General features: G+C 33.6%; 1 protein-coding gene across 5 annotated transcripts in view; it reads right to left on the bottom strand.

Annotated features, from left to right (window-relative positions):
* Positions 1 to 26,952, bottom strand: part of BTRC (beta-transducin repeat containing E3 ubiquitin protein ligase) — a 151,263-nt gene that overhangs the window by 90,774 nt on the left and 33,537 nt on the right. For 3 of the 5 annotated variants that reach the window (XM_036223924.1, XM_016120036.2, XM_016120038.2), the window contains exon 2: positions 13,910 to 14,017. The exons of the other annotated variants lie outside the window; for them this stretch is intronic. In XM_036223924.1, coding sequence (XP_036079817.1) covers positions 13,910 to 14,017 — 108 coding nt within the window. The remainder of the gene's footprint in view (positions 1 to 13,909; positions 14,018 to 26,952) is intronic. 5 annotated transcript variants of the gene reach the window in all.

Genomic DNA, 26,952 nt, shown 5'->3' with positions numbered 1-26,952 from the left:
CTAAATGGGGTTAGACTGAGGTCACAATAGATCAGATGACTGTATTCTTTCTTCCCTGGAGACCATGTAGTAGTTCCATAGGCTGCCATTAGATAGCAGCATAGTACACATCATCAGTCATATCTCCTACACTCTCCTGTTAAGGTTGGAATTATCTGTTACACACACACACACACACACACACACACACACACACACACACACACACAGATTCTAATTCAATTAGTGCAGTCTGCAACTCCAGAAAAGAGTAATTCAATTAGTGCATTGTGGAGCTCTACAATACCTCTAAGCAGATGTTCACCATCTTCAGGAACTGGAGTTAGGTTTAAAATACCTGTACCACTCAGATATGCCACTACATTATGTCATTTGTCAAAGTGCTTACACATGCTTTTCTGGCTACAAAGAAAAGGTGACGAAACAAACCCAGGCTAAGTTCCTAGGATGTTTCCATCATCTACACCAAAAAAGAATATGCAATTTTAGGCTGCAGTAATTAAATTATATAATCCAAATTATGTTCAAAATAAGATGTATCTCTGTATTCTAAACTAGTACACACATTTGCAGCACTGCCTCTAGTTATGCATGCCATATTGTAACGAGGACACTGTCAAGGTGGAATGCATTCACGAGGAAGGACAACCAGAATAATACCCTCTACTAAAATAGTAGATTATAAAAACGGCAGGAATAATTATTGATATTTTCCAAAGAAACACCAACAGAACCACCCCGAGTCAATTTAAGGAATACTCACCCTGGGAACAAAATATATGCTTGTAAGCAACATGATAGCTATCCTCAAACATAAATATATGAAAAAGAAGACAATTACTTTACATTACGACAAAAGGTAGAATTAGAATCAGTAGATGAGCAAAAAGTTTGACTCTTTATTGAGGTAAAACTTTCTAATAGAACCAACAGTGAAGAAAAAAAAAGATGCCTCAAGAAGTTCAACTTGCAAATAATGGCAGTGATGAAGTAGAGATTAAATGACCTCCTGCTAAAAACACTTCATAAAGGATGCCTGCGTGTGACTAGATAGGCTTCATGTTCCTTTCAATGCTGAAATTCTATGGTTCTATTAATACACTGTTTTTTGCTCATGAGGCAAGCTTGGACTTTAAGTAATAAAGCTAATTATTATTATAGAGGTGTGGCTATATAAAAGACCACGGGCTGTGAGGCATTTTCATAGTAATTAATGTATTAATAACATACAAGGGGAAGAAGAAATTTTGTAGTTTCTCTGTGTTAAGATTTAGGAGATTACTAAACATACATGTGTCTAGTCTTATTTTTTTAAATAAGCACTTGCATTCCTATTATTCCAAGATTGAAAAGAATGGTTTGTTTTTGCTCAGTCTCAGGAAATCAGCCAATGAGAAATCAATTTCTAGAAGAATGATTTTTGAAAACTCCCCTATTGAGTCTAGACGGTGGGTTCTTATGACTTAAATGCAAATCTATATCGATATGTATGCTTTAAAAATACAGAGCAATACTTAAGGCAACAATAACTATTCTCTATATCCCTCCCTTTGGTTTTGCTTTCCGTGCACTGTATTTTGTAAATGAGGACGTAACTCTGGGTACAAGGGAGTAGGCCATTATTTTATAAATACTATCCCCTCTCTTTTCAGCATGACCTCAAAGCAGGAAACTAAGAAATGTCAGGAATGATTACCAGCATTTTTCAGTGTATTTCACTACGTCTTCATGATGGAGAATAGCTCCTGCCTTTCACATTTAAAGGACATCTAGCTAAATAGCTGTCCTTTAAAACCATCGATAAGAGTTAATTCAAATACCTTTAACACAACTTACTTTTTCATACTTCAGAAGAAATGCAAAAGGTCATTCTCACTTAAAACTTTACTTGTAAGGGCTATGTCCTCAAAATGGATTAAGTACACATCTAATAATAGTGCTGTTTTCTGAGGAAGAAAACATTTTAAATGTTAAATATCTGTTGTTTTAAGATGTATGCAGCTTAAAAACCTGTTCTATCGCTAAAAAATATTTTCCAAGAAATCTACGATTTGGCTTTTTCAATGAAGATTTTCTATTTATGTGCCATTAAGTTGTAGTAATTACAAACATAATGGTTCTTCCATATTACCTATTTATCGACCTTACTATAAATACAAATTATACACATTTTTAAAAAGTTAGTTTCTTGCCAACATTTTTAGTTTTTTGTAATGAACCGTTTGCCAAAGACATTAGATAATTATAGCAATAAATAACTAGCTGGATTACTGTTGATTTAACTGGCACTACTGTCATACAGTAGGCTATCAGTTTAACAAAGTATGTCACTCACAATCTCGTCTTACCTACTACTGCCTTCCCAATTGACTACCTCCACAAAAACAGAGCCAGAACCTAAACTGCTTCTTCCTTTAAATATGGTGTTCCATAAAATCCAATAAAAATGCACTAACTCAACTTTGGTTTCCTTTGCCCACACCTCACAGCCTGCATTTATGTTCAAGTGTTAACTTTATTTGGCTCCATCAGTACCACTTCTCTTTAACATTGTCCCTTTTCATGCATTTAAGGCAATGGCTTCCAACCCTATCAATGAAAGCAGACGAATGGGGGAGAAAGGAATGAACTGCAAACACCTAAAACAAGAAAGGTTGCTTAAAAAACCAAGTGTCACGTTCTGACAGTTCAATATTTCATAGCCAATATAAGGAATGTGCAACGACGCTGCAACTTTAAATCTTTTCCTCCTATGTCAGTCTCTCTTTCTCTCATTGTAATGCCAAAGGGAACAGCAATCAGAGTGGAGATGTTCAACGTGATAGAGGTCAGGACACCAACGGATCAACGTACCAGAAACACGACCTTGTTTATTTTTTTTCCACTGTATTATTGTTTACAGGGTGCTTTGCTCGTGTACCTTGTGGTTCTTAGCTAAAAGATGAAATTACAGCCCAGGATGAAGCGCTCAGGCACACATCCAATTTGTGTTTCCATCTCAGAAAACAAAAAGCTTCTAAGGCCCTCAGGCTGCCATTCAAACTTGGAGGCTGACATTTTTAACAGCATGAACCAGAGACTGGCAGAGAGAATGATCTAATGCATTTCTGACTTGTCAATCAAAGATCTCACCTCTGCTGTCTTGTAAACAGTTGGGGGCCATCTAACTACATTCATAAACCTAGGGAGAGCTTACTGCCAGCTGGGGTGCTGGAGCCACATGCTCTGGCTTCTATTCACCAAAATCATGATTCAGTTTTATAATCTCACTGTAAATAGTCCATAGGCACATTTCCAGGACTACTGAAATAGAACCAGAGTGGGAATACAAAAGAGATTTTTTTCATATACGGGGTTATTTTCAAGCTTTCGGAATCCTGTACCCATTTTATCCTCATTTTACCAATTCCACCCCCCCCCCCAAAGGATTGCACTATGCTGCAACCGAAATACTTAAAAAATTAATGACCTACCAATTTAAAAATGTAGGGGAACTATACTAATATTTTACTAGAAATTTCTCTTATATTTTATTACCAGCAAAGAAACAGGAATTCCCCAAAGCATGGCTCATGCAAAAGGTGAAACTGCAATAAACAACAGCAATCATATTTTAGTAAAGCTAATCATGTGCTTTCTTTCAAATATAAAACTTCTGATGTTCATATAAAAAGCTTTATAGTTACTAGACTGAAATAGTGCAATATATATTTGTGTGTGAAACATGAAAACAAAATGAGTACTTGTCTCTTTACTCTTTCCTTTCTGTTTATGACCTCTAACAGATACACACACACACACACACACACACACACACACACACACACACACACACGACCAAATGAGGCTAAGACCTGAACTTTCTGCTAAAGGATCAGATGTGAAAATGAATATACTCTTTTTTTATGTCATTTCTACAGAGAATTCCAATTTAATTCATACCAAGCCACAGATACAAGGGCTGCAACAAAGGTCTTGGGGATTGAATGGTACACCTGAGAACTTTAAAAGGCAGATGACAGATAACCCAGCAGGGGAGGGTATATGCAAAGTCCCGTTTCATGAAGATGTACTACATCCTAGACCCAAATGACTTCTTCAAAATATAATAAACTTGGTCTCCAGAGGACTGGGCCAGAGAACATAGAAAAGCTCAAAACTATTCAACATCACTCTTAGGAAAACAAAACTTGTGGATATCACCTCTCAATACTAAAGTATTGCAATTCTTAGAGACAGGCCTATGCAGCTAAACAAGAGATTGGTCTTTCCCCCTGTCCCACAATGAGGCTGTTGTAAATAACTTGAATTTCTCTCTTCATGAAAAATACGCAAAAAGTTTCCTAAATGCTGCCTATCTACCAAGATTCCAAATCTTGACAATCTACATAAAATACCAAGTATAGAAACTAACACAAGGAAGGACAGCAAGACAATAAAACACTACCGTATAAGGCAGAACAATAAGTGAAAGAAGGTACAAATGGCTATGGCAGTCACAAAACAACCAACAGTAATTCCTGAATAGAACAGAAAGAATTCCTATGGTACTTTGGCCTCTACTCAGCACAAAGATGGCAATAATAAGAAGGTAATCTTGGAATATAAAGAAAGTAATATGTACCTCTCCAGAAGATACAGGTGTGTCTTAACTGCCCACGGCAAGAATTAGTCTGGTAAGGACAATGCATCCAAAGAGGCTCCCACCACCCTTAGAGTTTTCATCAATTCCATTCTTCTGGTCTGTGTTTCTTACAGTGGGGCAACTCCAGGCCCCCTGGGGTACCTGTACTCTCCCTTCTGCCATTAGGGGGCATGTTGAAGTTAGGGCAATTAGAAAAATCCAACATTATTCAACATAAACAAAAGCAATAAACCCTCTTTGTGAAGAGTTTAATTTTTCAGATTTATCTAGAAAAATACAAAAAAAAATTTAAGGAAATCTGATAGTCTCATAATAAGATGATTTGGTATACTCTAAACATTAGATAATGCTGCACATTAGCCTATACATGAACATTACTTGCATCACGGAAATGTCAAAATACTCAGCAATGGAGGAATCTATCATTACAAAACTTGAGAAATAGAGTATTTAAATAACCAAGTAGGCACCCTGAAACACAAATATATCCAAATGATATAATTTCACCAAGATAGACTGCTGTATTTCCAGGATAAGGTAAAATGCAGTAAATTCAGGTCATCTCTATTTTTCTTATTGAAACATATATAAAAGTTGAAAGACTAGAAGCTAAACAATAAATTCTAATGTTAGCTGAAACATTTTAAAATCGATAATTATACTTTAAGAAGCAATCTTCAGTAATATATTTCCAACATTTTGGACACATACTTTAATTTTATACCTAATCATGACTAAAGGGTCACTTTCACTGTGCCTAATGATTTCCATCTCTTCTCTAGACTGTTGTTTATCACTACTATCATCATTTTAATTTCCCAGTATCTATTCTTTTATAGAATAAGGGTAAAATGCAATAAAATAGTAAAATAATTGCACAAACATACACTGCTGTGAAGATAAAGATATTGACATCATTGAAACTGAACTGTTAACTGGCTGGTAGTGCCACTATTTAATAGCTTGAAATGTGCATTTGTTCATCAACAAGAATCCAAATTCAGCAAATAAAATCCAGTTGATAGGAGATCATCATGGTGTGAGTTGTTCGAAAGCCAAATGTATAAAATTTGAAGACTGTCCATAAATCAAACTCAGATGTTTTCTTTTTTTTCCATGTAAATGTGTGGTCTTTGAAATAATTGTTTAATTATGACTTTTTCTGAATACAAAACACTTATGTATATGTATGTGCAAATATCACCACTGAATCAATGTTTTCTCTCCCTCCCTGCCATATATGCTATTTGATAGTCTTCTTCAAATTATTTAAGTTCAGTCATTCATTCAGCAAAAATTTATAAAGCACATATTCTGTATCGAGAAGTACTATACTTGACATTGGAAATCTAAAATGAACAAAATACAATCCTACTCTCAGGAAACAGAGAGTCTAGTGAGGGAACAATTATAATACCTATCAGTGCTATGACAGAGGTATCTACTGTATGCCCTGGGTACAGATGGTTCTGACTAGGTTAAGGGGGAGAGTGAAAGAATCTTTATTCTAGAGGCAAAATAAGTTGAGCTGAATAGTGGAATTAGCCAGGTAGATAAAAGTGGAAGCAGGGTGTAGCGGAGGACAGGTGTTTTTAGTAAGGTTCTCCAGGTAGGGTGAACAGGATATGCAAAGACACAGATGCACAAAAGAACAAAGCATCTTTGGAGAACTATAAATTTAAAATGGCTAAGAATTTACATGAGATGGAAGTGGTAGTAAGCCACTCAATTACATGAGAGGTAAACCAAGTTCAAACTTTGTTCAATTTAAAAACATGTGAGCAACCGGCCATGCAATAAAGAGTGACCAAAATCAATGTAACCGACAAATGTATAATCTGGATGAGAATATATCGTAGTCCTCCCTTATCCTCGGGGGCGGGGAGGTTATGTTCCAAGACCCCAGTGGCTATCTGAAACCAAAGACAGTACTGAACCCTACAGATACTGTTTTTTCCTATACATACATAACTATGATAAAGTTTAATTTATAAATTAGGCACATTAAGAGATTAGAAACAATAGCTAAAAATAAAAAATATAATAATACACTATAATAAAAGTTATGTAACTGTGGTCTCTCTCTCTCTCTCAAAATATCTGCAATTTTCCATTTACTATTTTTGGACTGCAGTTGACCACAAGTAACTGAAACCATGGAAAGCAAAAAGGAAGGTAACAGGGGGCTACTGTAATTGAAATTCAGAAAGGATTAGTATCAATAAAGTGGTAATGTCTGGTAGGACATTTAAAATATTTCTTCTTCTATTTTCTATGATTAATAGTAAATGTTTTATTTTTATATTTTGTTAGAAAATGGTAATAATAAAAATATTTTGAAACAAAATTATATTTATTTGGGTATACGTCAGAGTGTACGTGTATGAATGGATGGATAAGTTATTCCAGACTTATCAACCAAAATGTCGATGATTACCTTAAAGTGGGGAAGGATTATGGGTGATACTTTCTTGTTTATATATTTACCAAATGATTTACGTATTCCATAATAAACAATAAATTCTTTTTATAAGCAGGAGAAAATATGAAAATTTTTTCCCCTACAAAACAAAAACATTTTGATTTGTCACTGTAGTCAAACTCCTAATGCAAGGGTATAGGTGGGACAAACAGTCAAAAATCAATATATGTACACAAAAGAATTAAATATTTTATTATACAGAAGTTATGATTACTGAGATTATTCATATACAACAGGGGGGCTAGGGTTTGATAAGTGTTTTTGTCATGGCATACTTTTCTTTATGGCATTGTTTTGTAGTAACAGTTGAATGTTAATTTATAATCAATCTGATAATCCATATTCCCCTAAAACCTCAACTGTAAAGTGAAGTCATGTATATATGTACATATATCCTAAATAATGCTTAATTTTCCTATATTATTCCATTTTAACATTTTACTTAGCAGACAGTAAGATTTAGGAGACTTCTAAGTATTCTTGAACAATAAAATACATTCTCTCTCTTGAAGTCAACCTTCGACAACTTCAACCTTGGACAAAGGACCCTAACTAATATTCAAATATGATATGGTTCTTTTAGCTCAAGATTTCTCTATAAGTACTAGCTATACTTGACACATGAAATACTCTAAGGTCATATAAATCTACTTATCTTCTTATTGTTCGAATTTCTCTTTTCTTTCAATGTCTAAAAAAATAAAGGACCTTAATTACTCAGCTATTTTTAAGCACTTTCTACTGATCATTGTTATTTATTATACATTATAAGATTACCATTTGATAAGGATGAGCAAATGACTCCACAAAATACATCTGCTATTAGTCAACAGAAATCCTCTCAATCACCCATATACTTTCCAGGACAAAACAATAAAATATGAAAATGAAAATATGTTCAAACTAAACATGTCCTCATAGAGTTTACTTAAACAATATTTTCAGCATCCTCTATCACTAGTTTAAAATGTGTGGTTTGAAATGTCAAAAGCCAAACTATCCCAATGTTGCCATTTTCATCTGAGTTATTGAGGATATTCTAACAAATTCAACAATGACTTAATGGCTCTTCATTTTCTATTGTCACAAAATTTTGATTTCATAAGTTGCTTTGAACTTACTAAAGGAATGCAATAATATAAAGAAAAAAATGGCATAAAACTATCACTAAGGCACCTCCTTAAATATATATGGCAATATTAGTAAAAATAAGTATTCCTACTGGGACAACCACTCTGGAGAATTACTTGACTCCTTTAAAGTTAAAAATACACTTACTCTACAGCCTAGCAATTCCACTCTTAGGTATTATCCAAAAGAAATAAAAATGCACGTCCACAAAAAGACCAGTAAAAACGTTATATAGTAGCTTTATTCATAGTAGACCAAAAGAAAAAGAAAAAAAAAGGAAACAATCCAAATGTATATCAATACATGTATAAATTGTGATATATTAATTCAATGGAAGATATTCAGCAATAAAAAAGAATTTCTGATAAACACAACAAAATGGATAAATCTCAAAAACATTATGTTGGGCGAAATAAAACAGACACAAAAGAATGTACACTATACGAGTGCATTTACATGAAGTTCAAGAATAGGCAAAACTAACTGTTGGTGACAAATCAGAAGAGTAATTGCATGTGGGGGATGGGTCCTATCTGGGCAGGGATACAAAGAAACCTTTTCAGATTATGGAAATGTTCTCTATCTTGAAAATGAGGTTGCATAATATGCACATTTCTCAAACTCATCTAGAGTACACTTAAGATGAGTGTATTTCACTATATATAAATTTTACACAAACAAAACTCTAAAAAAAACCCAAACCAGAAGAATGCAAATATACTAAGATTGTTATAATTCTAGTAATGGTAACAGGAAAGATTAGATTTAAGTCACATATCTGCCAATTAGTCAACCAGCAATATTGAGCACCTGTGCACACTGAACCCGACAGGACAGATTTTGGATTAATAGAATAAAAATAATAAATAAGCCTATTTCTTCCATTTTTGCTACATAAAACATAGATCTCTCTGAAGATAAGAAAAAAATAAACAAGCATACTTACAGTAATTTTGAGAAAAGCAAAAATTTTCTTATCAATAACTGAACCAAGAGCAGGTTTCCCTATGATACAGAATTAGGCTGTAAAGTATGAAAAATGTAAGATTTTTTTCATAGTATACTGTTTTATACCAAGATGAAAAAGAGTATTTGCTAAAGACTACCAAACCTAGTCTTCTGTGCATTTTTCTAATAATATAAAACTCATTAACCAGCCAGGCCCTGTCTAAGGACTTAATATAAATCAACTAATTTAATCCTAACAGCAATTCTCTAAGAGATACTATTATCACTCCCATTTTACTGATCAGGTAACTGAGGTTTACAGAGGTCAAGTACCTGCTCAAGATCATACCTAGACAGAGCCAAGCTCAAATCTCAAGTAGTCTGGTGCTAGGGCCCATGCTCTTAATTAATCACTGCACCACATACTGGCTTCTGGGCTTCTTTTCAAGGCCCAAACACTCAAATTTATTCCTAGATTTTTCAGCAAAATCTCTAAATTAGCCTTTCTCCAAGTATACGCTAGAAGTAGTAATTTGTAAGAGGATTCAATAAATCTTTTAAAATAAATGTTTCTTGATTTTTGAATAAGACAAAATAGAAAAATGATGGTGAATTTGTTCGACATTCTTTCCTACTGACCTTGGATTCAAGATTGCTTTAAGCCAAATGAAAACTGAAATTTTTCTTTGTATTTGGGGTGTCCAAGTCAGATGATTTTAACTCATGCAATTTTTAATTGCATGTGATTATCTTTACCACTTACCTAATATAGTTCAAATTATCAGTATTTACTGAGCCCCAACTTAAAAAACACTACATGACACTGTGGAAGTCAATGGATATGTATACAAATTCTGCTTTCAAGGAATTTCTCATACCTAGCACATTTCTCATATTATGCTAGGATATATTAATTACCTAGGGTCTACTTAATTCCCATACCCATATCCCAGAGTGGGAAGAGGTATGTGGATGGCAACTTAGTAGTATCACACTACTAAACTGTGATTTTAATTTGCATTTCCCTGATGACCAAAAATACTGAGCATCTTTTCATATGCTTATTTGCTATTTGTATATCTTTTTCGGTAATGTATCCATTCAAAGTTTTTGCCCATTAATTGCCCATTATTTTATTGGGTAGTTTATTTTATTATTGTGTTATAAGAGTTCTTTATATACTCTGAAGATAAGCCTTTTATCAGAAATATATTTTACAAAAGTTTTCTAACAGTCAATACCTTAACTATTCATTTTCTAAACAGTGTCTTTTGAAAAGCAGTTTTAAACTGTGATAAGCCCAACTTATCACTGATTTCTTTTATGGTTCATGTTTTTTGTGTCTCATTGAAGAACTCTTCGCCTACCCAAAGCTACAATGATTTTTTTCCTCCTTCATTTTCTTATATTAGTTTTATGATTTTAGCTCATATTTAGGTCTATGATCCAGTTTTGAGTTAATTCTTGTATATGGAGTAGTATAACAGTCGAGGTTTATTATTTTGCATATAGATGTCCAATTGTTCCAGCATGATTTGTTGAGAAGACTGAGACCAATGTATTTTAATATAACAGAGCAAAAGAAGTTCAGTGAGATGATTTCAGATTCTATACTACAACTGATCTTTAAGGAATTACAACTACCTGAAAAGGGTATTAAAATATCTCCCTCTTTTCAAACTATATAGCTGTGTGAGGCTGGATTTTCTTCATATATTTCAACCAAAACACCACATCACAACAGAGTGAATGCAGAAGCAGAAATGAAAATCTAGCTGTCTTTTATTAATCCAGACATTAAAGAGATTTGTAAAAATGTAATACATTGACAGTCTTGATTTTTTTTGTTTTAAAAAGTTTTTTTACATAAAAATATTTTATTTGCATGAATTTATTATGGGCTTATTATAGTTATTTTATATGAATAAATTAATATTAAGTTTTTTCTTAATTGTAAATTTGATTATAGTATACATCAATAGATTTAACCCACATAAGCAAAAGCATTTGAGTTCTCAATAATTTTTAAGAATGCAAAGGAAACTGCTACCATCTCTCAACTACTGAAATTAGCTTTACTGTAGCTAGAGTAAAGTATCTAAAATACATATCTGATAGCTCGAACTTAATTTTAAATCCTTTCAACAGCTTTACTACGTTCTTAGAAGACTAAACTCCTTTCAATGGCCCACAAATCCTGTGTCATCAAGCTTCCCTGATCTTTCCTAACTCCATTATCATTCTCTTAATTAAACAGTCTTTTTTTCAGGAGAGTCCTTAAATGCACCAAGCTCCACCTATACACAAAGGGCCTTTGTAGTACCTCTTCCTTAGGCCTGAAATGTTCCCCCCTTCTCCCTTTCACTGAGTTCAGACCTCATCATTCTGATCTTACCTCAAACATTGATTACCTGATATTCCTTACTCCCACCTTCAGGTTAGATCAGATTCCTCTTTTATGTATTCTTATGACTCCCTGCACATTTCCTTCATTTATCAGTTTGGGGGATTATACTTTTGATATTATGTGACTTAAAGAGCTCTTGCATCTCACAGAAAAGATAAATATAATAATCATATATATATATATAACTATTAAATGAAATTTTGCCTATATGTCATGTGCATTTTTCCAAAATCAGTAGTTCTCATTAGATCCTCAATGGTGTCCATAAGCCCTGTGTTGTGAAAAATTAACCTTACCCAAAGAGAGCTCCTTTGCTCTTGGCTACTACTGGAAGCTGGTATCTAGCCCCCCCACAGAACTTCTTACCTAACAGGAGTGTCTTTGTTCGCCTGGGGACTAGACAAATGTGATTCATGAAGGAGGCTCTGAGTCACACTTGATCAGTTCCAATCCTGAGAGGAAATGGAGACTAAAAGCATTAATATGACCTATAAGAGGGGCTAGAAACTAAAGGTCAGCATGTGGGCAGTTTGTAACTGAGCTTCAATAAAAGCTCTGGACACCAAAACCTTGGGTGAGTGTCCGTGGCTGGCAATACCTGATGTATTGTCACATTCTATGGCCCAAAAGCAGTAATGCCATCCATGACTCTATGGGGAAAGGCTGACAAGAAATTTTACATGTTAACCCCTCCAGTGTCTGCCCATATGCCTCTTCTTTTAGCTAATTTTAACCTGTTTCCTCTTCCTGTTACCTGTAATAAACCGTAAGTACAATGGCTTTCAGTGAGTTCTATGAGTTTTTCCTAGTGAATTGAGGGTAGTTGTAGGGGTTCCTAAACTTGCAACTGGTGAGACCAGTCTTGTATGGTCAATTCACTCAGCCTCTGCAATTTGGCTAAACTCACTGCAACCAAAAAAAAGTTAAAAGCCAATAGGCTAGACTATGAGTTTCTTAAGAGCAGTAACTTTATCAATATAATACACAGTAAAAAATGTAAGATACTTGAAATAAACGATACTCCAGGATATCAATATTCTCTAACAATAATAGCAATAATGCTAATAATGATAAAAATGAAGATAATAAAAACCACAACTATTTACTACATGTCCTTACTATAGTACTATTCACAGATAAGGAACGTGAGGATTAAAGTAAAATGTCTTGCTCGAAATAGTACCACTAGTTGACAGACCGCATGTAAGCCCTGATTTAACTAATTTTAAGCCTACACATTTTACTATTGTATTTCATAAGATAAGCAAAGAAAGTTTAATACTATATTTTTCAAAAGACAAACAAATATCTAGCACTATTATCACTAAAATAGTTATCATTAAAGAGTACCAACTGTTAGCATTGTTCAGGAATGTGGAATACTTAAGTTCCCCTCTTTCAACTAAGACTTAGTCATAAGCATTCTGATGCTTACTTACAGCTTGTCTTTGAAATTCTTCTAAATAAAATATAAGCTACACAGGTTAAAAACAAATTTAAAAATTAATTTCTTGTGTATTACTACCAAATGCTAAACACAAATTCCAAATACCTGAGATGGACAGATAACACTTCTGCCAAGAAAATCACCAGATATCCTAATCTGTAAACAATGGGCACAAAGCTCTTTCTTGCATTTTCCTCTACAAATTTTCCATCTCTTCCTCTTTAGTTTTCTCTCACATCCTGGAACTGTCCTAATGGCCTCCAAGAAAGGCTGAAAGGAACTGAAATCTGTCAGTACATGCAAGACCAGATGTCTCAAGCTGAACACTGTACTCAAAGGTCTTAAAGGCCTTTCTACCTTGAAACTAGACCTGTTAATATATAAACATAGTTCTTACAAATATAGTAGTACAGTAACCAGGAGACACTCTGACACACTTTACATTTTTAGTAATCATAAGAAAAATATAAGGCATTTGGCAACTGGTTATAAATAATTACATGAATTATCTTTATGTAGGTCCAGAGCAAATATCACATATTGAATGCTATTTGCAGAGATTACTTTAAAATTCACTATCATACTTCTACCAGATATGAAAACCAAGTCAAGTTGTACAGTGTCAATTTTGGCAAACCAATCATGATAATAAAAATGTCTTAAGAGTGGATCAGTCTGGATCTACATTAAAAATTAATCATTAAAGGAGGACTGAGTGACATGAAATATAGGCAATATGAAGGAGTAAAAGTGAACATAAGTAAAGCACGGAAAAGAAAGAGGGACACACTAATGAATTAGACACAAACACGAAAGCCCACAAATAACCCACAGAGACAGAGAAAGTACCTGGAAAGCTGTGAGTGCGCCAGTCCCTGGGTTATACAGGCACCGCAGCGAAGGCATGCTGTCCGCCAGGCTGGAGCAGCCCAGCCACAGAGACCTGGGCATAGAGCACTGCAGAGAGAGGACAACTATGAGATGGGACAGTATGAGACAGGATGGTACAGATTACAGGAACTTTTAAGGCTTGACTTAATGTAATATTCCAATTGTACCTGGCCTTTATGATAGAAACATCTTCAAGAAACATACTACTTACTAGTTCTAATCCCAGTGAGAGACTCAAAAGAGGCGCTAATGGCCAAAAAGCAAGGGGGAGGGAAGGATTATAGGCCAGAAAACAAAATATTTAGTAAAAATTTTTGTCCTTGTTCTTCTAAGTATGAGTCTAAAGGAAATCCACTTCTTAATCCAATTAATCAGTTCTTTTCCTCTATGTACTGACTCAACTCATCTCCCATAAATTTACCACAGGGAACGATTGTGCAGACTAAACAGAAAAAGAAATAGTTCGTGTTAGCATTTCAATATTAGGAATGGCAAATTAGAACACAAAGGAAAGTTAACATTTTTTAGAAGTTGGAGAGAAGGAAAAGAAAAAGTATTATATCCCTATAGCTTTGACAGTAGCTAACTTTGCAGTTTGCTTACATATGTTTTACATATCTTGTTAGTCTGCTATTCATTAACAAAAATGCACAGTTACCATAGCAGCTGCCTCTTGATCTCTCCAAATAGATGAGGGGGCTGGTGGGGGGGAGCTGTGCCCAAGAAACAACCCAAACAGAAGGGAAAACAGCAATAAAGGACAGGAAAAAAGAGAAAGAGAATAAAAGAGAACCCCAAAAGCTGCTAGTATTAAACCCTTCTAAATAAAAAAGTATGTGTGAATATATATATATATATATATATATATATATATATATATATATATATAGTGTATTCAGGAGGGAGCAAAAAAAGGTAGAAATTACGAATTCTAGTAATACTAATTAAACAATATTAGTGTTATTGCTCCTAGAGCTTTAAAAAACACTTATCTTTTAGAAGAATTTTTATATTCTTCATGTTTCTCTAAAGGTATCCCAGGCTGAAGTTTTGTCCATCAACTTGGGTGCTATTATAGTCTAATAATACCAAAAAAATTAAAAACCTGATCATAGCACATATAAAAACAAGAATACATATTTTAAAATATAGCAATTTTAATGCACATAATACTAAACTTTACAAGTTTTGAAATATTAAATATTATGGGCATTTTTTCTTCTTAAAATACTTAAGTTGTAAAAATTAATATTAGGAAACAAAATATAGCATACATTGTTCATACTACCTACAATTGATATAAGGAGAGTATCCTGCAAAAGATTCCAACAAATGACCTGTTCTAGACCCCTGCTTTCAGGTCATTATTTCCTCATTTTATAGTTAAGGTGATTGATGCCCAGATGAAATTAAGTACTTCTCCATGATCATGAATTTAGAAAGTAGAGAAGTAGGAACTAGAATCCTGGCCTATCGCTTCTTAGTGCAGAACTCTTCCTCCTGCCTCCATCCGTCCCTAGGCATTATAGTGGAGACATGAGACTTCAAAGACAGGTACACACTAAAGCTATCACTGGATAACACACTAACCAAAACAGTTAAACCACTTTGAACTCCTACAACAGTCATCTAACTTTGGCAATCCATTTTACAAACAGCAGCTAAACAGAATACTTGTGTTTACTTTGTTATCATATCACTCCTGTCAATAATTCATAATGGCTTCCTATGTCTACTGTATGAAACCCAAGTACAGTACTAATCTGACTTTTCCCCACTGCCTACATTAACTCACCTTCTCTGTCCTTCCACTTGGCCTAAGACTCTAGTTAACTAACTACCTTCATATTTTTTTCGAATATCCATTTTACCCACATACCTTTGTCATTTTCTTCTCCTCTTCACCTTGCAAATGTACATCTACCATTTACTTCTATATCTCCTTAGAACTATTTATACTCATTTTAGTCTCATTCAGTGGTTCCCAGTAGCAGATATTCTCAAATTGTGAGAAGGCAGCAGGGAGAATAAGGAAGAGCAAGATAAAAAAGGTTTCTTTCTCCTTGAGAACCGCTATGCTACTCACATTACTGCTATACACTGGAAGCATCAAGTTCTTCATGAAAATAATTTAAGTAAATGATACTTAAAATTTCTAAGTCTAATGTTTTAGTAATTTATTCAATGAGCATTTATTGAGCAAATCTCGTACTAACTAGATACTGTTCTAGGCACTAGGAATAGAACAATGAACAAAAGAAACAAAAGTCCTTCACATTCCAGTGACATTCCCTCAACCTTAAATTTTTCCATATTTAAAATCTTTAATGTAAAAGAAACTTGTTTGTGAGTTTCTCTCATTGTTAATGAGACATAATGTACTATTAAGCAGTTGGTTCTGTGTATGCTGGGTAGAAGAAAGTCTCATTCTGAAGGAGGGACTGAATTTGAGAAAAACGGGAGAAAGAAACGTAAAACAAAAAAGAAAATGAATATACAAAAGAGGAAAAGGAAATAATGGAAGAAAATGGAGTAGGCATTGGAAAATAGCTTGTTATTTCTCCCCATTCCCTTCTCAAGAGGAGGATGGCTCAAATACTTCCATTCATACTAAAGCCACCCACATGATCATCTCTATTTTTATTAAAATATGCATATTTTATTTGTATTTGTAAATGTTCTTTGGTAAGTTTTTAAGGCATTCCTTTTTTGAATGTGTCTCCATTTTATATTAGATCCTGTGTTATTTTTGCAGTATGTACTTTCCTTACTGTAACTTACTCTAATGCTCTTCCTCATTCATTCATCCCTATCTTTCATCAAAACTCCTAAGAACTAAGAATTCGAAAGGGCTTACTCCATCCCCTTAAACTAAAATTCCAAAATAAAATTATAATCAATAATAAGCCACATACATCCAGCAAAGCCACTAGATATACTGGTGTGATTTCTAAAATAGCATTAACTTGCAAACACCACACAGAGGATGCATTCCCGATTATTACAAGACAATTGGTGTGGGTATGAAAATTGCACTTGAATATAATCAGATTTGCACATTATCATAAGATTTTATATATTATAGCTCAATTTAAAAACCAATTTTCAAATTGGTTTGTATTGTAACAATCTTACCCATACTGGTAAATGTCACCTAAAAACACTGAGGAAAAAATATATAATTACAAAATTAATGAAATCAGCTATACCATCTACCTCTTTTTCCCTTCTATCCTCACGTTCATGAGTATTTTCTAAATGAAGGGGAAAATCAAAGGAAATTTAGACAATAAGTAACAGAGTAGAAAGTAGTACCATATCAGTTACTATTCTTATGTATCTGCATACTTGGGGCCGTCCTGACTGGTTAATTTCTGACAGAGATTAAAGACTGAAATCTGTCCTTCAATATGTAATAAACAATCCTCTTTAAAATGCCCAAAAAGCACACACAGGTTTCTACTTAATGTTTGGGCTGCAAAAGTTTGTTTCTCCTTGCAAATTACATGTAAATTTCTAAGGTTTTCTTTCTGCACTTAAAAAATTTTTTAATTAAAAAAAAAAGCAGATTCCAAACTAAGCTGCAACCCAGCAATATTCTCACGTTTAAATATTTAACTTCCATTAACTGTTAAAGAACTTCTGAATTCCTTAAATGTTTCTCCTATGCAATCTCAAACGCTATAACCAAGTTTGGATCATACATGTACCCCCATCCTAGAGAAATCCAGCCGTACAAAGCACACATTTGTTTATTCAGCTCATTTCCCAATTAACTCTCCTTTGCAAAATCAAAGAAAGTTGAAGACTATAATAATTTCTTACAACTGAAGTTTGTTACCCAATTGAATGAGTTTACTAGCTTTTTAAAAGCATACAAGCCATTTTTTAAAATGCTGGAACTTTTTTTTTACTACTAGTGCCCATCAGTTTCAACAGCACAAATTAATTTTCAGAGAACACTAAAAACCTTGACTCCTCCTACTCGGCTGCCTGGAGAAAAGTCCCAGTTTTCTCTTCACTGATACAGGGCCCTGCAGGCAAAAGGCTGGCCTCAGCAATTACTGTAGGAAAGCTGAATGACAAAATCTCCTAAACTCAGGTCCCTGTTGGTCAACTTCTAGGAGTAATAGAAGCTATAATAATCAACAATAAAAAGATTGCTGCATTGAGAGTTTATGTATCCTTAAGCCATGGAATAGAAGAATTCCCTTTTCACTACTATATCAACTAAAAAAATTCAGGCCAAGAGAACTACAGTATTCCATAGGCCATGTAATATATTCAGACTCTACCTATACGAATTCAATGCCTGCCTCTTAGGAATCCCAATTTAGTTCACCCCAAAAATGAAACACCCACCTGACACAAAGGATAATCATATCTGCCCAGCCTTACTGCACAAGGCTGTGGTAAAATTAAAATAAGAGATGTAAAAACTTCGCACACAAAGGAAAAAAATGAAAAGTAGCACCATTACTAAGAACAGGCTTTCATGAATGCCACTTGCATTGCAGAATGTTCTGGAAAGTCATTATGAACTATAGACCATGAAATCAATATATCCATCAATCAAATATTTATTATTCATTACAGAATGGACACAGGTGGAGTACAAGGAGAGGAGAACCAAAATTGATCAGGCATAAATTATTTTCCAAATAGTGTGCTAGATTCTTTAAATACATTATTTCACTTAATCATTACAACCTTGTCAAAGAGTTATTAGTGTTTTCACTTTAATAGGAAAGTAAACTCAAGTTCAGAAAAGTTACAATGACTGAATGGCAATGGCAAAAATAAGACCCCAATATGTTTGTCCCCCAAAATGCAGACTTGCTATAAAGACCTGTTCTCAAGTAGTTTACACTCCATTAGGGAGATAAATTAACTAATACAAATAGTAATAAGGAAAAATACTATAATGTATTAAATTGTGTTAGACAATAGCTGCTATATAAGTTTAATTAAAATTTGTAATTTTTTTAGAAGTTCACACACAGGCTTTAATTTTATTGTAGCACTTGTTACTGTATACAACTTGTACATTCGCTATACTGTATATAAATTGTGTATTCCCTATCTACATTCCTCAGAGTTATGAGTCATGTCTTACCTTTTTCTTTTTTTTTTTAATCTCCAGTATTTGGTCATAGTAGATGCTCAATATGGTGAGAGACCAGTGAGAGCGATATATCAAAGAGAAGAAGAAAGCATTTTTTTGCTTATGAAATTGTGAGAATACTGATAAAATTACATTGGTTGCTTTCCTGTGACTATTCTTACTAGACTGGAAGGTTGGTGTGTTAGATAAAGCTTTCACAATTCATTATCTTGCTCACCTATAAACAATCTACTAAGGTAAATAAGATCCAGAGAGATTAAACAGATTACTAAAAGCTGATGAGTACCTTACAGCAGTAAAGATGAGTTTCAAAACTAGATATTCTGATGGCTTAGGACAGTGCTACATACAAATGTCACTTCAAAAGTAGGACCGGAGTTAACTCATTTATTAAGAAATGGGGAGGCAAAGGTAGTAAGGGGTACTGGGCTGACCACAGAAACTAAAGGAAAAGAATCCCACCCAACAGGCTGTTGTAATCATCAAAGTAATAGCCATGGAGAAGACGAAGTACATCAAAAGGAGGATTAACAGGACTTAATGACTGACTGTAAGGAAAGAAAGAGGATGAGTCAGAAAAAATTCCAAGATTTCGAACTTGAATGATTGGAAGAATGGTGGTTGCAATGACACACATAGGTAAATTGAAAACTACCTGGTTAGGGTGGAGGGGCTAGATAAGCTCATAAATCATGAACGTGATGTAATAATAAACTTCTAATATATGAGTAAAAATATGGCATAAAGCCTGAGTATAAACCTGTAAAGATGACATAAATTTGGGAACAAGTGGCTTTTGTGTAGGTTGTAATGCACTAAGTTAAAAGCATTTCCTGTAAAAATACTAGCGAGGTTTTTATTTTTTAAAATAACATTTAATTGATTCCTCTTCCCTCATCTCCTTTCTTACCTGAACAATTCAGTTCAACAGCCCGTGAGTAAGTATAGGCTAAGTAGGCAACAAGTTGAGTGGCAGAAGTGCTACCGTGGCCCAATACAGGCTTTAAGACTCCAAGTGGTGTGAGAAAGGCATCCCTAAAGGGGAAGAAGCCTAGCAGAGTTTCAGTATATATAAAGACAGAACTCTCTAGGTAAATGATGTACACACATACACAATCATAACTCTATCAATGAAAAAACCCAGTAACAGCAACACTGTAAGAGCGATGAGTACATTTAATGATTCTATATATCACTCTCCACTAAAAGTACCAGGGTTCCATAGAACAGTGGCTGATTCTCCAGGGCTCTGGCAGGGAAAATTTAAGATGAGCTTAGAATATATTGTGGAAACATGGCAAGATGACACATGGGCCTATGTGAAAGGCTCTCATAGACTAAATCTGGGACAAACTGAATACCAAAATAAATGATAATAATGGATTATAACTGTGGCAGGCAAAGTCTTCTCTTAACATGCTCCCCAATGTTTCCCACCTCCTGGTATTCATGACCCTATTGTAATCCTGTCCCCTTGAGTGTGAGACAGCTTAGTACTTTGCTTCTAGGTTATATTAGATTATGACTTCCATCTTGCTAATTCTCTATTGCCGCCTTCTCCTACATGCTGTTATGAAGCAAGCAGCAGACAAGAGAAGTCCGTGTGGCAAAGAACTGAGGGTGGCCTCCAGCCAACAGCCAGCCCTTAGGAATTGAGGCTCTAAATCCAAAAGCCCTTGAGGAAGAAGAAATCTGCCAAAAATATATATAAACTTGGAAGTGGATTTACCCAGTCAAACCTTCAAATGAGACTTCAATCCTAGCCAATACCTTCATTACAGCCTTGTGAGAGATCTTGAAGCACAGGACCCAGGTAGTCATGCCCAGACTCCTGACTCAAAGAAACTGTGAGATAATAAATATGTGTCTTATGTTACTATAAGTCACTAAATTTGTGGTATTTTGGTTTGCAGCAAAAGATAACTAACGTATTAAGCCTCTGAATAAAATAAAAATCCATGACTCTACTAGCGATGTAAAGAATAAACTTGTTTGATGAGGAATATGATACTTGAATAGTCTCAAAAAAATCTCCCCACATAATACTTATTACAAGAAGAAAACATTAACTTTAAAGTGGAAAAATATGACTGACATCTTAATCAAGTGATCAGTATTAATATTGCCAATAAAGAAACAAATTAAAATCACATGGTACCTGATAGAATGCAATACAAAAAAAAAACAGAGCCATCACCTCTCTGATATTCCTGCCAAAGATATATTAGAAAAACCCAAACTGAAAAACAGTCTACAAAATAGCTTGCTTGTAAACCTCAAAAATGTCAATGTCATGAAAGTCAAGGAAAGACTGAAGAACTGTCCCAGACTAAAGGAAACTAATGAGACATGACAACAAAATGCAACATGTGATTCTGGACTAGGTTCTTTTGCTACATTCATTGGGACTGCTAGAAAAATTTCAATGGGGTCTATGAATTAGTTGGCAGTTGTATATCGATATTAATTTTCTTATTTTTGATGAGTGTTACTGGGTTACATAGGAGAATGCTATTGTTTGTAAGAAATACGTATTAAAGAAGTCATGAGTGATGAGACATCATACAGTAACTTTACTCTCAAATAACATATGGAAAAAATGTTATCTGCATTTTACTTACAACATGAAAAATTAATTAATAAAAATATATTAGGATTTTGCTTTTTGCTATAGTGTATAATTATTACCAGACTAAATTTCATGCAGAAAAAGATAACAATAAAAGATGAATAAAATATATAAAACTATTTGAAGGTGTAAGAGAAGTTTAGGCACCAAGACTTTAGGGGTCAAAATCCTGGGCAGGAGGAAAATGTATTGTGGTAAATCTGAGACATCTGCTAACTCAGGTTTTGCACGCAGAGTCAGACGCTAAAAAATTAAGTTTAAAGTGTATTTCAGCAATCTCGTGGTGCTAAGATGCGAAAAATTAGAGTATAGAGCTCATTAAAAACAAGGTGCCCTGTTTTGTTCTGTTTTTTTTTTTCAGTTGATACTATGGAAGGGCACCAGAAATAGAGTAACCTCAATCAAACCAAAGGAATGTACCATGAAAAGAATATTAAACCCTCTCTGAAGGGAGACAGATGGCATCTAGAGTCTCTACCCTTTTCATAAAAAATTGCAATAAAAAATTATTAAGAATTCAAGGAAAAGGGATCAAATGACCTAAAACTAGAAAACTGAAACAATAAAAACAGACACCCAAATAGCCAAAAGGTGAAAAGTATCTACTGAGGAATGAATGGATAAATAAAATGCAGTATATAAATACAACGGAATATTATTCAGCCTTAAAAAGGAAAGAAATTCTAACATATGCTACAATATGAATAAACCTTGAGAATATTTTGTGAAATTAAATAAGCAACTCACAAAAGACATATACTGTATTATTCCACTTATATGAGGTACCAGAAGTAATCAAATTCAGAAAGAATAGTGGTTGTCAGTAGCTGGTGGAGGAGATAGCAGGGGCAAGAAAAATGGGGAGTATAATGTGTACAGAATTTCAGCTTTGCAAGAAGAAAAAGTTCTGGAGATTGGTTGCATAACAATGTGAATATAAAGCTTCTAGACTATACACTTAAAATTATTAAGATGATAAATTTTATGTAATAGATATTTTAACACAAAAAAAAAAAAACCCATAGTGATAAGTATTAGAATTTTTAGGCATAGGCTTTATAAAATAACCATGTTTAAGATAGTCAAGAAAATAGGTGAAAAAGTGAAGATAAAAAGTATATAACATAGAAATCCTGCAATTAAATAAATATAAAAGATGAAATTAAGAATTCTTTAGATTCGTTTGAGGCAGTTTAGAAACAGAGCAAATGATAATTAGTAAATAGGAAGATAGGTCAGTAGAAAAATCACTGAATTGAAAACAGATAAAAGGATAAAAAAAACGCTGAAAAGAATGTAAAAGATATAAAAGTGACACAGTGGAAAATAAGTGTATGTCTATTCGGACTTCTAGAAGAAAAAGAGAGAAAATGGGGCAAAAGCAACCATTAAAAAGATACTAAAATTTTTTTAAAAACTGATGAAAATCATCAAGCCATAGAGTCAAGAATCTCTGCAAACATACAAAACAAGTATCTTTTCTATGCCTTGGCAAACTGTCATTCTAAGTTTGAATCATCTTTATCATTCGCACTTTCAATGTTGTGAAATATCTTTAGGAGTTCCTTTATTGTAAAATTTTTTGCCTTTAACGTGAAATTTTTCTTCTGGAATATCTTTGTCTTTTTTGTCACAACTGTTTTTCCTCACGTTAATAAATTCATCTTCATTAAGTTCTCTGCTGCATATCTAGAATCTATCAAATAGTATCAGTATCAACATTTTTATGGTCAGCTATTTTTTCTATGATTCCATTTAACCTTAACTCAAATTTCAAAGTATTATCATTTTACTTTGCTTCATCTGTCACATGGACTTAATACTAAGAGAGAAGAAAACAACATAACTATACATTGTGTTTTCTGTGCATAACTTAATGTGACTAATTACCAAAAGACTAAAAAAAGTGACTGATCATAATGTGCATCTGTTTTCCACATAGTGATTTGCTGACTGGAGAGTTTTCAATGAAGTGTACTTAACAAAAATCACTCACAGTTAATATGCCATAGTGAAATTTGAACCATGTTTTGGGAGACTGATGGTATTTAAACTTTATTAATTAAAGTTTATACACATCAGAACCATGCAAAGTGAGGAATTTCAGTACCTTAAATTTAAAATAGAAACTTCAAGTAAAAGAAGAACATTAGACTTCAGCTTCTACCACAAGGGAGTAGTTGGTATCAAATTTGCCCTCCTATCATAAGACAAGAAAACTGGACAAAATAGCTAAAACATATATTTGAAGACATCAACACCGGGCAATGCCAGACTATAAACCCTGAATGGCCTTCAAAATTGTCCTTGTTTTATACCCTGAGGAACTTTCCAGTCTGTGGCATAAGAAACAGGAATCCAAACAGAGCAAAATGGGACCACTTATTGAGAAAACAGAACAGAATTTGGGGAGGATAAAGAGACTGGTGAGGCAGAATATTAGAGACTTATGCAGGAAAAAAGCTCCAGATATCTGAATATGAGGCCCCTTAAGTCTGCTCCTGAACACTAAGTTCTGTTTGTACAGGGTGAAACTCTACAAAGGCCAAGCAAAGAATCATGAGGAAGCTATAAGCTCAACAACTCCTAGAACCCACAGAGAGCTGGAGAACTTTTCTGTTCTGACCAGCCAGACTGCAGTAGGCTAATTTAACACTTGGGATATTCAGTAGAAGCCCCAGAAAGCTTACACTAAACCTACTCAAATAAAGCTTAAAATCAAGCCACAACAGCATCGAGGTGATCTGCAAGAAACTTAACTGTTGGCTGAAACAAACACAAGATTCTTTTAAGAAGATAATAAAATAAAAATATGGAATAATGTAACACAGTGTCTAAATCTAAAATTACTTGATAAAAAGCAGTAAAATAATCAGGGGGAATATCAGTCAATAGAACTGACAGAAGTGATGAAATTAGCACACCAAAACATTAATATAGCTATCATAATATGAATATAGTGAAGAGAACTATAGGATATAAAAAATAAATGAAATAAAACTTCCAGAAAAGTACAGTCTGAAATGATAATTTTAGCAGGTGACAGTAACAGCTGATTAAACACAGAAGAAGAAAAGATCAGTGAACTTGGAAAAACACCAATATGCAAAATAAAGCACTAAAATAAAAAGGCTAGAAAAAAATGAACAATGCCTCAGTGACCTAGAAGAAATAATCAAGTGGTCCAACATATGTATAACTTGTATTCCATTAAAAAAATCATGAGGAGAGGGTTAGGAGGAAGCATAAAATATATTTGGAAAATATGTCTCAAAAAAATGATACTAGAGGTAATTGCTACAAAAATATGAAAAGTGCCAGAAATATAGATAGGTGGGTAAACATTTTAAAAATATTTCTCATTTTAAAACTTACTTTAAAAATAACAATTTAAGCAAAAATAATTGACATTATAATATATTAGGAAATTAAACACATGAAAATAACAAGATAGAGGAAATGGAAGAACATTATATGTGAAGTAAAATATTTCAAGGAAGACTCTGATAAGTTAAAGGTACGTATTGTTTTGCAAATCATGTATCTGATAAAGGTCTCATATCTAGAATACGTAAAAAACTTTTACAACTCAATGACATGACAAATCACTTTAAAAAATGGGCAAAGGATATGAATAGAGATTTCTCCAAAGAAGACTCAAATGGACAATAAGCATATAAAAAAGGGTGCTCAACTTCAGTAGTCATTAGGGAAATGAAAATCAAAACCACAAGGAGGTTACCATCACACCTAAGAGGACCACAACTGTTTAAAAATTCCCAGAGCCATCTAGATATCTCAGGAGAGAAGTTTGTCAGGAGAGCCAGATGGACCAAAAGGAGTTTTATCATCAATGTCTTATCTAGTCTCAAAAGCTTTTGAAGCTACAATTTTAAAAAGCAAAACAAAAACAGAAAATAAGTTGTGGTAAGGATACGGAAAAAATGGAACCCTCATCCATTGCTAGTGGGAATATAAAAAGGTTCAGTAATTATAGAAAATACCTTGACAATTCCTCAAAAAGTTAAACATAAACATGTGACCACTTCTAGCTACTCCACTCCTGGGTACACTCCCAAAAGAACTGAAAACAGGTACTCAAACAAATATATGTACACATTCACAGCAACCTTATTCACTAAAACCAAAAGGTAGAAACAGCTTAACTGTTCGACAACAAATGAATAAACAAATTGTGGTATATACATACGATGGAACATTTTTTGGCCATAAAAATTAATTAAATACTGATACAAGCTACTGATGAACCTCAAGGGAAAAAAGTGAAAGAGAAAGAAGCGACACACAGAGGATTATGTATTGTATGATTCTATTTATATATAAAATAGCCAGGATAGGTGAATGTAGATTGGTGACTGACAGAGCCTGGGGGAAGAAGGGAATGGACAGAAATTGTTTAATGAATAAGTTTTATTTGAAGTAATAGAAATGTTTTGGAACTAGATAGAAGTGGTGATTGTACAACATTGTCAATGTACTAAATGCCACTAAATCGTTCACTTTAAATTGGTTAATTTTATGTTATGTAAATTTTACCTCAATAAATATTTTTAAATGCATATTGAACTCTCTAGGGCAACCACTAAATAAAACAAAAGTACCTAATAAGCCAACAGAGGGGATAAAATGGAATACTAAAAATAATTCAAGAGAGAGCAGGCAAATTTAAAACAAAAGAGAACAGTTGGGACAAATAGACACAAATAATAAAATGGTATATTTAAACTTAACCATACCAATAACTACTAAATATAAATGGTCAAAACCTATTTTCTAATATAGTGAACACTAGCCACATGTGGCTACTAAGCATGCTGATCCACACTGAGATGTGTTAAACTATAAAGTCACATTGGATTTTGAAGACAATACAAATAAAGTATCTCAATAACTTTATATAGATTACATGTTAAAATGATACTTAAATACACTGGGTTTTAAAAAAGCATTTAAAAAAATTCAACAGTTTACTTTTTTGATATAAGAAAATTTTTAAATATATACTTGATTAGGATCTGTAGCTAACACATTTCTATTGTACAGTATAAGTTCAAACATTGGAAGACGGATTGTTAGACTGAATTAAAAAGTAAGACACAGCTATATATAAATGTATGCGGATAAATTAAGAGTAAAGCTTGAAAAGATGTCACAGAGTTATAAAAAAGCTAAAATGGCTACATTAATGAATAAGAAATATTAACAAGGATAAAGAAGGCCTTACAT

This window comes from Rousettus aegyptiacus, unplaced genomic scaffold (assembly GCF_014176215.1).
Source record: "Rousettus aegyptiacus isolate mRouAeg1 unplaced genomic scaffold, mRouAeg1.p scaffold_m13_p_6, whole genome shotgun sequence".
NCBI classification, from domain to species: domain Eukaryota; kingdom Metazoa; phylum Chordata; class Mammalia; order Chiroptera; family Pteropodidae; genus Rousettus; species Rousettus aegyptiacus.
Note: the sequence above shows the minus strand (reverse complement) of the source record. Positions and strands in the feature narration are given on the sequence as shown.